We start from the raw sequence: 10,803 nt of genomic DNA, 5'->3' as shown, positions 1-10,803 counted from the left end.
GGGGGGGGGGGAGCGCAGCAGGTGCTGCAGAAGGAGGGGGGCAGGTGCGCCCTGGGGGGGATTCCGCCCCCCTCCGTGTCCCGTGTGGGGGGGGGAGCGCCGAGGGGGCGGGCGGCGTGGAGCCTCAGCTCTCTTCCCTTCTCCCCCCGGCAGGGCAAGGCCGGGCCTCCAACTCCCGCCGCCCCCCCCCCCCCCCCACCATGTCGTCGCCGCCGCCGCCGCGGGAGTGCCGGATCTGCTACGAGGCCTTCGACGGGGCGGGCCGGCGTCCGCAGCTGCTCTCGTGCCAGCACCGGGTGTGCGCGGGCTGCCTGCGCCGGCTGGCCGCCGAGGAGGCTTCGGGGGGCCACTCGCCCGGGGGGAACCGCCGCCTCCGCTGCCCCTTCTGCCGCCGGGAGAGCCTCCTGCTGCCGCTGCTGCCCCCCGACGGCGACGAGGAAGCCCCCTCCGCCCCGGAGGTGCTGCTGTGCCCGGGCCTCCTGCAGCGCCCCCTGCCCGGCTCCTCCGCCTGCCTGGTGCTCACCCTGCTCGAGGTGCCCCAGGAGCTGGCCGCGCCCCCGGGCCTGGGCCTCCGCGACGTCGTGCGCCTCTACCGGCCCCCCAGCCCGGCCCCCCTGGCCGCCTCGTGGCGCGCCCTGCCCCGCCGCCTGCTGGCCCTGCTCTACTTCAGCTCCCTGCCCCTGGGCATCTACCTCCTGCTGCTGCGGCGCCTCGCCCTGGGCCTCGCCCTGGGCAGCCTCGTGCCCGCCACCCTCCTGCTGGCCGCCGGCTGCGCCCTGGCCCGCCACCGCCTCCCCGGAGCAGCTCCCAGCGGCGGCAGCGGCCTCTCCGGCGGGCTTGCAGCAGCAGAGGAGGGCGCGGGGGCCTCCAGCGGGAAAAGGGGCCTGGCCTGCGAAGAAGAAGAAGAAGGGATTTGGAGCAACTGTGCCGCAGCCCTGCCTTCCCCGCGGCCAGCACTAGGGAGGTTTTGGAACAAAGCAGGAGTCAAGTGGCGCCTTTAAGACCAACCCGTTTTTATTTAGGACGTCAGCTTTCATGCGCTCTCTAAGCACACTTCCTCAGAGGAGGAATCCGGCACAGTGAGCAAAGCCCTACAGAGCTGAGCAGAGCCACCCAGAGCTGGTAGGCAGTGGCCCAGAATGCAACACGGTACAGATTTAAGAACCAATGACAGTGAAGCAAAATTAGGCAGTGGTTGAGAATGTAAAATGGTGCAATGGCAGAATAGTGAAATTAGCAAATTGAGCAAACCTTTGATCTGAGTAGCACGAGCATCTGTACCACGTTGCATTCTGGGCCACTGCCTCCCAGATAATTTTGCTTCACTGTCATTGGTTCTTAAATCTGTACCGTGTTGCATTCTGGGCCACTGCCTACCAGCTCTGGATGGCTCTGCTCAGCTCTGTAGGGCTTTGCTCACTATGCCGGATTCCTCCTCTGATGGAGTGGCTTAAGAGCACACAAAAGGGGAGGGACGGTGGCTCAGTGGTAGAGCATCTGCTTGGGAAGCAGAAGGTCCCAGGTTCAATCCCTGGCATCTCCAAAAAAGGGTCCAGGCAAATAGGTGTGAAAAACCTCAGCTTGAGAGCCTGGAGAGCAGGGGAGGGACGGTGGCTCAGTGGCAGAGCATCTGCTTGGGAAGCAGAAGGTCCCAGGTTCAATCCCCGGCATCTCCAAAAAAGGTCCAGGCAAATAGGTGTGAAAAACCTCAGCTTGAGACCCTGGAGAGCCGCTGCCAGTCTGAGAAGACAATACTGACTTTGATGGACCGAGGGTCTGATTCAGTATAAGGCAGCTTCAGATGTTCAAAGCTGACGCTCTAAATAAAAGTTTGTTGGTCTTAAAGGTGAACTTGACTCCTGCTTTGTTGCCCGCTTGGATCTATCAGTATGGAGGTTTGTTACTGACAACTTGCAATTGAGAGCTGGTGGGCTCCCTGTGTGCCACATTTCTCTCCCCCCCCCCCACCCCCGGTTCAATTCACAAGGGCAAAACCACAAACACTCAACTGTTCTTTGACGGGATCATCCCAAAGCTTCCACCCTTGGGATGGATTCAGCACCAGCTCCAAGCTATCCAAAGAACTAGATGGAGCCTCTGCGTTTCTCCAAAGAAAGACCTCCTCACCTTCAACCTCACCTGGGAGCACCTGCCTCACCTCTGCCCTCAGCCCGTAGGTCGGATGCAGCTTGTATTCTTGGCGGAATCCTGCAAGGCAGGCAGGCTCTCTGGCCAAGCCCCTGGAACACAAGGAAGAGGCTGCCCGATGCTTCCCAGAAGCACATCATGTCCCTGCCCCGGTGGACTGGCAATAGTGGGGCTGCAGAGAGAGCGCAGGCAATGAATGAGAGGGAGAGGGTCAGAGGGGGCGGGGCTGGGGGAATGCATTTTATGATATCCCACGCAAAGATGCCGACATGTTTCACGAGCCGCTTGATCAGCGTTATCAGAAATATAACTGAAAAGATTTATTTTTTCAGAAACTAAAACTGCAAAGAGTGAAGAAGAGTAGAATTTTTTTTGCACCCCGCTTTTGTCTACCTTAAGGGATCTCAAAGCGGTTTACAATCACCTTTTCCTTCCTCTCCCCGCAACAGGCACCTTGTGAGCTAGGTGGGGCTGAGAGAGCTCTGAGAAAACTGGGACTGGCCCAGGCTGGCTTCTTGTAGAGGGGAGGAATCAAACCCAGCTCTCCAGATTAGTCTGCCGCTCTTAACCACCACCACCACACTGGCTCTTTCCAAGCAGAGAGTGCAATTTTGGAGTGAACGGAGCATGTGAAAAGGTATTCGGGGGAGCTACATGATATTCTGGCCCTGACACGGATGGGCCAGGTCAGATCTCAGAACCTTGATCGGGACTGGGACTGGTGAGGGGTCTGGAGACCAAGTCCTATGAAGCCGCCCTGAGTCCATCAGGGGAGGGGAGGGATACAAATGTAATAAATAAAAATAAAAGTTGAAGGAGCTGGGCGTGTTTAGCCTGGAGAGGAGGCGGCTGAGAGGTGACAGGATCACCATCTTCAAGCACTTGAAGGGCTGTCCTAGAGAGCAGGTGAGGCCAACGGTAGATCTTCAGATGTTTTTTACCTACAACTCCCATCAGCCCCAGCCAGCATGGCTGGAGCTGATGGGAGTTGCAGGCAAAAAACAACTGGAGAGCTACCGTTGGCCACCCTTGCTATAGAGGAGGGTGTGGAATTGTTTTCTGTGGCCCCAGAAGGCAGGACCAGAACCAATGGGTTGAAATTAAATCAAAAGAGTTTCCAGTTCAACATTAGGAAGAACTTTCTGACTGTTAGGGCGATTCCTCAGTGGAACAGGCTTCCTCCTTGGAAGGTGGTGTGCTCTCCTTCCTTGGAGGTTCTTAAACAGAGGCTAGATGGCCATCTGACAGCAATGAAGGTCCTGTGAAGTTAGGGGGAAGTGTCTGTGAGTTCCCTGCATTGTGCAGGGGGCTGGACTAGATAACCCTGGAGGTCCCTTCCAACTCTATGATTCTAGGCCCACAAAGGAGGTGAAAACATCAGTGTGTATTTTGTAATTGATGGTATGAAGAACACACAAAGCAGTCTAACGCTGCCTCAGACCTTTGGTCCATCAAAGTCAGTGCAGGTGACCCCACTGGGCAGCCACTCCCCAGAGCCTCAGGCAGAAAAAGATCTCTCACTTCACCAATGACCTGGTCCTTTTAGCAAGAGATGCTCCTGGGGGCTGAACTCTCAAATTGACCCACCCACAAAAACACCCATCTTTGAGGACAGTTTGCCATAACAAGCTGTAAAAGAGGAAGCCGGTGTGTGGTGAAACCGATAGTTTCCTGCATTGTGCAGGGGGTTGGACTAGATGACCCTAGAGGTCCCTTCCAGCTCTAGGATTCTATGAATGAGGAGGAATCGGGGCTTTTTATGATCCTCCAAGGCCCTTGTTTTGGAATCCTTCAAGAGCCAGTTTGGTGTAGTGGTTAAGTGCACGGACGCTTATCTGGGAGAACCAGGTTTGATTCCCCACTCCTCCACTTGCACCTGCTGGAATGGCCTTGGGTCCGCCATAGCTCTGGCAGAGGTTGTCCTTGAAACGGCAGCTGCTGTGAGAGCCCTCTCAGCCCCACCCACCTCACAGGATGTTTGTTGGGGAGGAAGGGAAAGGAGATTGCAAACCGCTCTGAGTGGAGGGCGGAATATAAATCCAATGTCATCTTCTTTTTCTTCTTCTTACAGGGCCCTTCTTACAGGGCCTTCTGTAAGCTCTTGGAGGATTGACTACATAAGAAGGGTGTGGCCTAATATGCAAAGGAGCTCCTGCTATAAAAAAGCCCTTGGGGGAACAGCACTACAATACAAGACTTTTGAAAAAGAGGTTCTAGTTCTGAAATGAAACCTGCCCACTAGAGGAGATCCTACACACAGGTCACAACCAGCATAACCTGAGGTCAGATCAGAGCAGATCTCTTCCTTGAGCTTGGCAGAGAGGTTTGCACTTTAAAGGTCAAGGTCGTCCCCTGTGCAAGCGCCAGTCGTTTCCGACTCTGGAGTGACGTTGCTTTCACGACATTTTCACGGCACACTTTTTACAGGGTGGTTTGCCATTGCCTTCCCCAGTCCTCTACACTTTCCCCCCAGCAAGCTGGGGACTCATTTGACCGACCTCGGAAGGATGGAGGGCTGAGTCAACCATGGGCCGGCTACCTGAATCCAGCTTCCACAGGGATCGAACGCAGCTGGCGAGCAGAGAGCTCGGACCGTAGTACTGCAGCTTTACCACACTGTGCCACTTTGCCATTTCAGTATTTATTTATTATGGGGAGGGACGGTGGCTCAGTGGTAGAGCATCTGCTTGGGAATCAGAAGGTCCCAGGTTCAAACCCTGGCATCTCCAAAAAAAGGGTCCAGGCAAATAGGTGTGAAAACCCTCAGATTGAGACCCTGGAGAGCCGCTGCCAGTCTGAGAAGACAATACTGACTTTGATGGACCGAGGGTCTGATTCAGTATAAGGCAGCTTCAGATGTTCATGTTCATTTACTTGATTTCTCTCCTTCCCTTCTTGCAGCAAGCTCAGGGCGGGTTGCATCATTACGATTCTAACAAAAAATCAATTTTAAAACCACACCGCAGTAAAAACACAAATCTATAAGAAGGTGGCATTTGATCAGATTCTGGCTCTGGTCAGCAGAGGAAAACACAGGTCCAATACGATGGGTCTATGATGTCTGGGTTCCCTGCCGAGACCTTTTCAGTACCACGGGCAGCCTCGGTAAGAGCATATCCAAACACTGGGATATATTGGACCTACTCCCTAGATATGATAAAAAAAAAACTATGGTTTTATTTATTTACTTTATTCCGATTATAGCCTGCCCTTCCCATAGAACAGGCGCAGGGGAGGTTACATCAAAGAAGCAGTCAATCAGCAGTTAAAAACCAGATTAAAATGATATGAAACCCAAAACTGCAGAACTAGACATTGAAAGCTAAAAATGACGGATTCACCCCCATGAGCATAGCCTATCGTCCAGGTCCAGCACGTCCTTCAGCACTGCGATGGAATGAAAAGGGGGAGGCCAATAACAGGTGACGTCCACTGCACCCAGAAGGCCTGGCGAAAGAGCTCTGTTTTGCAGGCCCTGTGGAATCGGAGTAGGTCCCACAGGGCTCAGATCTCCAAGGGGAGCTCATTCCGCCAGGCAGGCCTGAAAAGAATTCCCCTCTGGTACACACTGATTCTGCACCTATCTTTCTTTTCCACCTGATTTCAAGGATGCTGCTGATGTTCCGTGATGGGCTAGATGAGAGTTCTAGTGTCCTGGCCCCACTGATGGACCTCCTGATGGCACCTGGGTTTTCTGGCCACTGTATAACACAGAGTGTTGGACTGGATGGGCCATTGGCCTGATATAACATGGCTTCTCTTATGTGACACAGAGTGTTGGACTGGATGGGCTATTGGCCTGATCCAAGAGGGCTTCTCTTATGTGACACAAAGTGTTGGACTGGATGGGCCACTGGCCTGATCCAACAGGCCTTCTCTTATGTGACACAGAGTGTTGGAATGGATGGGCCACTGGCCTGATACAACATGGCTTCTCTTATGTGACACAGAGTGTTGGAATGGATGGGCCACTGGCCTGACCCAACAGGGCTTCTCTTATGTTCTTATGTGACACAGAGTGTTGGACTGGAGGGGCCACTGGCCTGATCCAACAGGGCTTCTCTTATGTGACACAGAGTGTTGGAATGGATGGGCCACTGGCCTGATACAACATGGCTTCTCTTATATTCTTATGTGACACAGAGTGTTGGACTCGATGGGCCATTAGCCTGATCCAACAGGGCTTCTCTTATGTGACACAGAGTGTTGGACTGGATGGGCCATTGGTCTGATACAACATGGCTTCTCTTATGTTCTTATGTGACACAGAGTGTTGGACTGGATGGGCCATTGGCCTGATACAACATGGCTTCTCTTATGTTCTTATGTGACACAGAGTGTTGGACTGGAGGGGCCGTTGGCCTGATCCAACAGGGCTTCTCTTATGTTCTTATGTGACACAGAGTGTTGGACTGGAGGGGCCGTTGGCCTGATCCAACAGGGCTTCTCTTATGTTCTTATGTGACACAGAGTGTTGGACTGGATGGGCCATTGGCCTGATCCAACAGGGCTTCTCTTGTGTTTTTATGTGACACAGAGTGTTGGAATGGATGGGCCACTGGCCTGATCCAACAGGGCTTCTCTTATGTTCTTATGTGACACAGAGTGTTGGACTGGATGGGCCACTGGCCTGATCCAACAGGGCTTCTCTTATGTGACACAGAGTGTTGGAATGGATGGGCCACTGGCCTGATACAACATGGCTTCTCTTATGTGACACAGAGTATTGGACTGGATGGGCCATTGGCCTGATCCAACAGGGCTTCTCTTATGTGACACAGAGTGTTGGAATGGATGGGCCACTGGCCTGATACAACATGGCTTCTCTTATATTCTTATGTGACACAGAATGTTGGACTCGATGGGCCATTAGCCTGATCCAACAGGGCTTCTCTTATGTTCTTATGTGACACAGAGTGTTGGACTGGATGGGCCACTGGCCTGATCCAACAGGGCTTCTCTTATGTGACACAGAGTGTTGGAATGGATGGGCCACTGGCCTGATACAACATGGCTTCTCTTATGTGACACAGAGTATTGGACTGGATGGGCCATTGGCCTGATCCAACAGGGCTTCTCTTATGTGACACAGAGTGTTGGAATGGATGGGCCACTGGCCTGATACAACATGGCTTCTCTTATATTCTTATGTGACACAGAATGTTGGACTCGATGGGCCATTAGCCTGATCCAACAGGGCTTCTCTTATGTGACACAGAGTGTTGGACTGGATGGGCCACTGGTCTGATACAACATGGCTTCTCTTATGCTCTTATGTGACACAGAGTGTTGGACTGGATGGGCCATTGGCCTGATCCAGCAGGGCTTCTCTTATGTGACACAGAGTGGTGGACTGGATGGGCCATTGGTCTGATACAACATGGCTTCTCTTATGTTCTTATGTGACACAGAGTGTTGGACTGGATGGGCCATTGGCCTGATACAACATGGCTTCTCTTATGTTCTTATGTGACACAGAGTGTTGGACTGGAGGGGCCGTTGGCCTGATCCAACAGGGCTTCTCTTATGTTCTTATATGAGGCAGAGGTCCACCAGGGGCTATTCGCTGCAGTGTATTGTTGGAACTCTCTGTCTGGGGCAGTGATGCTCTGTATTTTTGGTGCTTGGGGGGTGCAGTGGGAGGGCTTCTAGTGTCCTGGCCCCACTGATGCACCTCCTGATGGCACCTGGGTTTTTTGGCCATTGTGTGACGCAGAGTGTTAGACTGGAGGGGCCATTGGCCTGATCCAACATGGCTTCTCTTATGTTTTTATATGAAGCAGAGGTCCATCAGGGGCTATTAGCCACAGCGTATTGTTGGAACTCTCTATCTGGGGAAGGATAGAAATCAAATGAATGAATAGTGAAATGGCAAAGTGGCACAGTGTGGTAAAGCTGCAGTACTACCGTCTGAGCTCTCTGCTCACCAGCTGAGTTCGATCCCTGTGGAAGCTGGTTCAGGTAGCCGGCTTGAGGTTACCATCCTTCTGAAGTTGGTAAAATGAGTCCCCAGCTTGCTGGGGGGAAAGTGTAGAAGACTGCGGAATGCAATGGCACACCACCCTGTAAAAAGTCTGCTGTGAAAATGTGACGTGACATACCAGCTGAAAGGTAACCCTGACAAGACAGAAGTCTGCTGGGTTAGTGGAAAGGCTGGCCAGGGACATGAGAGCTCTCCTGTTGCCAGGGAGGAGAGCTTCCACTGCCTCTGAAAAACCAGGGCTGCAGCCTGGGAGAGCTTCACTTGCTCATGAAAAACCTGCCTCTTGGCGACCTCTGGTGTGGGGCTCCTCCGTTGGAATTCTGGCTGTTGCAGCTTCTCGGCTTCATGCAGTTCTGTCAGGGGCATATAGGATGTGCTGGTGATTCTCAGCTCCTCGCCCTGCGAGTGCCACAAGGCCTGGGATGCCACAGCCAAGGCAAAGGGCTCTTGGAGGTCCGGCAGTGCTGAAGGAGGAGGTCCCACGGAGCCATCCTGCCAACCAGGAGGGTCTTGCCAGAGCAAGTCCAAATGCAGCCACGGCCCCCAGAGAGCAAGCGCCTTCCTCGGCTGACTGGGGAGAACACGGGGCATGCAGAAGGGGCTGGGTTTTACCCCGGGGGCCTTCCAAGCACCTTCCCACACAGGATGCCTTTGGCTCCTCCCTGTCAGCTGGATTAGAACAGGAGGCACAGGAATCAATGCACACGGAACATCAACACGGAAGTAACAAGAACAGCCAATAAAATGGAGGCCTTGCGATTTAAATGCAGAAAAGGCCAATGCAATCTTGGGCTGTATCCACAGAAGTCCAGATCACGGGATGCGATGGTATCACTTTGCTCTGGTAAGACCTCACCTGGAGTCTTGTGTTCAGTTTTGGGCACTGCATTTTAAGGATACAGACAAGCTAGAACGGGTCCAGAGGAGGGTGACGAAGATGGTGAGGGGTCTGGAGACCAAGTCCTATGAGGAAAGGCTGAAGGAGCTGGGGATGTTTAGCCTGGAGAGGAGGCGGCTGAGAGGTGATAGGATCACCATCTTCAAGGATGGGGTGGAATTGTTTTATGTGGCCCCGGAAGGTAGGACTAGAACCAGTGGGTTGAAATTAAATCAAAAGTTTCCTGCTTAACATTAGGAAGAACATCCTAATCGTTAGAGTGGTTCCTCAATGGAACAAGCTTCCTCAGGGGGTGGTGGGCTCTCCTTCCTTGGAGGTTTTTCAGCAGAGGCTAGATGGCCATCTGACAGCAATGAAGATCCTGTGAATTTAGGGGGAGGGGTTTGTGAGTTTCCTGCATTGTGCAGGGGGTTGGACTAGATGACCCTGGAGGTCCCTTCCTTCTCTATGACTCTTATGATTCTATGCTATGTTGTTTCCATAGTTTACAGGTCCTTGAGCACTAGACGGTCACAGGGGTACCGATGACATTAATTAACAGGTTAGTCACTTCACAACTACATATGAAAACAGCAATAGACTTCAGTGAAGCAGATGGAGGCACCTGCCAGCGGTTTTGCTGCAACGTCCTCAGTGTTTTGCTTAGTGCAGAAATCTTATTTGGAGCCACAGGGGTCGTTTTATATGGATCGACACATCGTCTTTTTTACACAGAATTCCAGTCCTAAGGACTCCTATTTTTTATTTATTATTTTATTTTAGATAATTTCTATTCTGCCCTTTCCCAGACGGACTCAGGGAGGATAACAGCATTTTAAAAACAGCAAAACAACAATTAAAACCAATACAAGTAAACAACGCAATTTGGCAGCTCAGTTCTTCTTATTATTATGTTCTGTATTATTTCATGTTGATGTTATAATAAATAACCACACTTCAGAAGCGAATGAAGTTTGCCTTTTACAGGTGGGGGCTGCTCGTGGTAGTTTTCCTTTGCAGTTTTGCTTTCTGAGGGCAGCCTAAGCAAGCCTTTCATGCATCCAGTCCCCATGGCTGTGTCTGGCCATGCCTCTAGAAACAAGCAGAAGTCTTGGGGCCCCCAAACAGCCGACACCCCGCAAGCCAGCTGGACTGACAACAGCCTGCCTTGGATTGCCCGAAGCACAGCAACGCCCCCCCCCCCGGCCAATCCAAGCAGAACTCTTTTGAATCTCTCCGCCTGCAAATTGTGTCATTCATTTTAAGTTGACCATCTTTGAAAGGGCCCCGAGTCCTGGGCACCCCACAGCAGTAGATCTCAGCTCCAGAGCTGGTTTCGGTGCCAAGGAATGCCTTATGGTAACAAGCAGGGGTCAATTTGAAGACAAATAGGTGATGGAGCTCATTAGCACAACTCACTAGCATATGCTGCCCAAAAGCAACCTGGCACAAGAAAGGAGAACCCCAGGTGAGTGAGGCCTGCTTCGGCTGGCTAGAGATCCAGCCATCCCCAGCAGGCCTCACTCCCCTGAGGCTCTCCTTGGCCGGCTCCACCCCCCCACAGTCAACAGGCCAGCAAGCCACCCGCCACCCAAAAGAGCCAGTTTGGTGTAGTGGTTAAGTGTGCGGACTCTTATCTGGGAGAACCGAGTTTGATTCCCCACTTCTCCACTTGCACCTGCTAGCATGGCCTTGGGTCAGCCACAGCTCTGGCAGAAGTTGTCCTTGAAAGGGCAGCTGCTGTGAGAGCCCTCTCCAGCCCCACCCACCTCACAGGGTGTCTGTTGTGGGGGAG

General features: G+C 52.8%; 1 protein-coding gene across 1 annotated transcript; it reads left to right on the top strand.

The window, feature by feature from the left end:
- Positions 1–200: 200 nt before the first annotated feature.
- On the top strand, positions 201–3,448 carry LOC132567823 (E3 ubiquitin-protein ligase RNF182-like; the record flags this gene model as incomplete). The annotated part of the gene is made up of 2 exons (XM_060233506.1): positions 201–757; positions 3,427–3,448. Coding segments are annotated over exons 1-2 (579 nt in total), but the record flags the coding sequence as incomplete, so codon positions are not given.
- Positions 3,449–10,803: the final 7,355 nt, after the last annotated feature.

Source organism: Heteronotia binoei, chromosome 2 (assembly GCF_032191835.1).
Source record: "Heteronotia binoei isolate CCM8104 ecotype False Entrance Well chromosome 2, APGP_CSIRO_Hbin_v1, whole genome shotgun sequence".
Taxonomy (NCBI): domain Eukaryota; kingdom Metazoa; phylum Chordata; class Lepidosauria; order Squamata; family Gekkonidae; genus Heteronotia; species Heteronotia binoei.
Note: the sequence above shows the minus strand (reverse complement) of the source record. Positions and strands in the feature narration are given on the sequence as shown.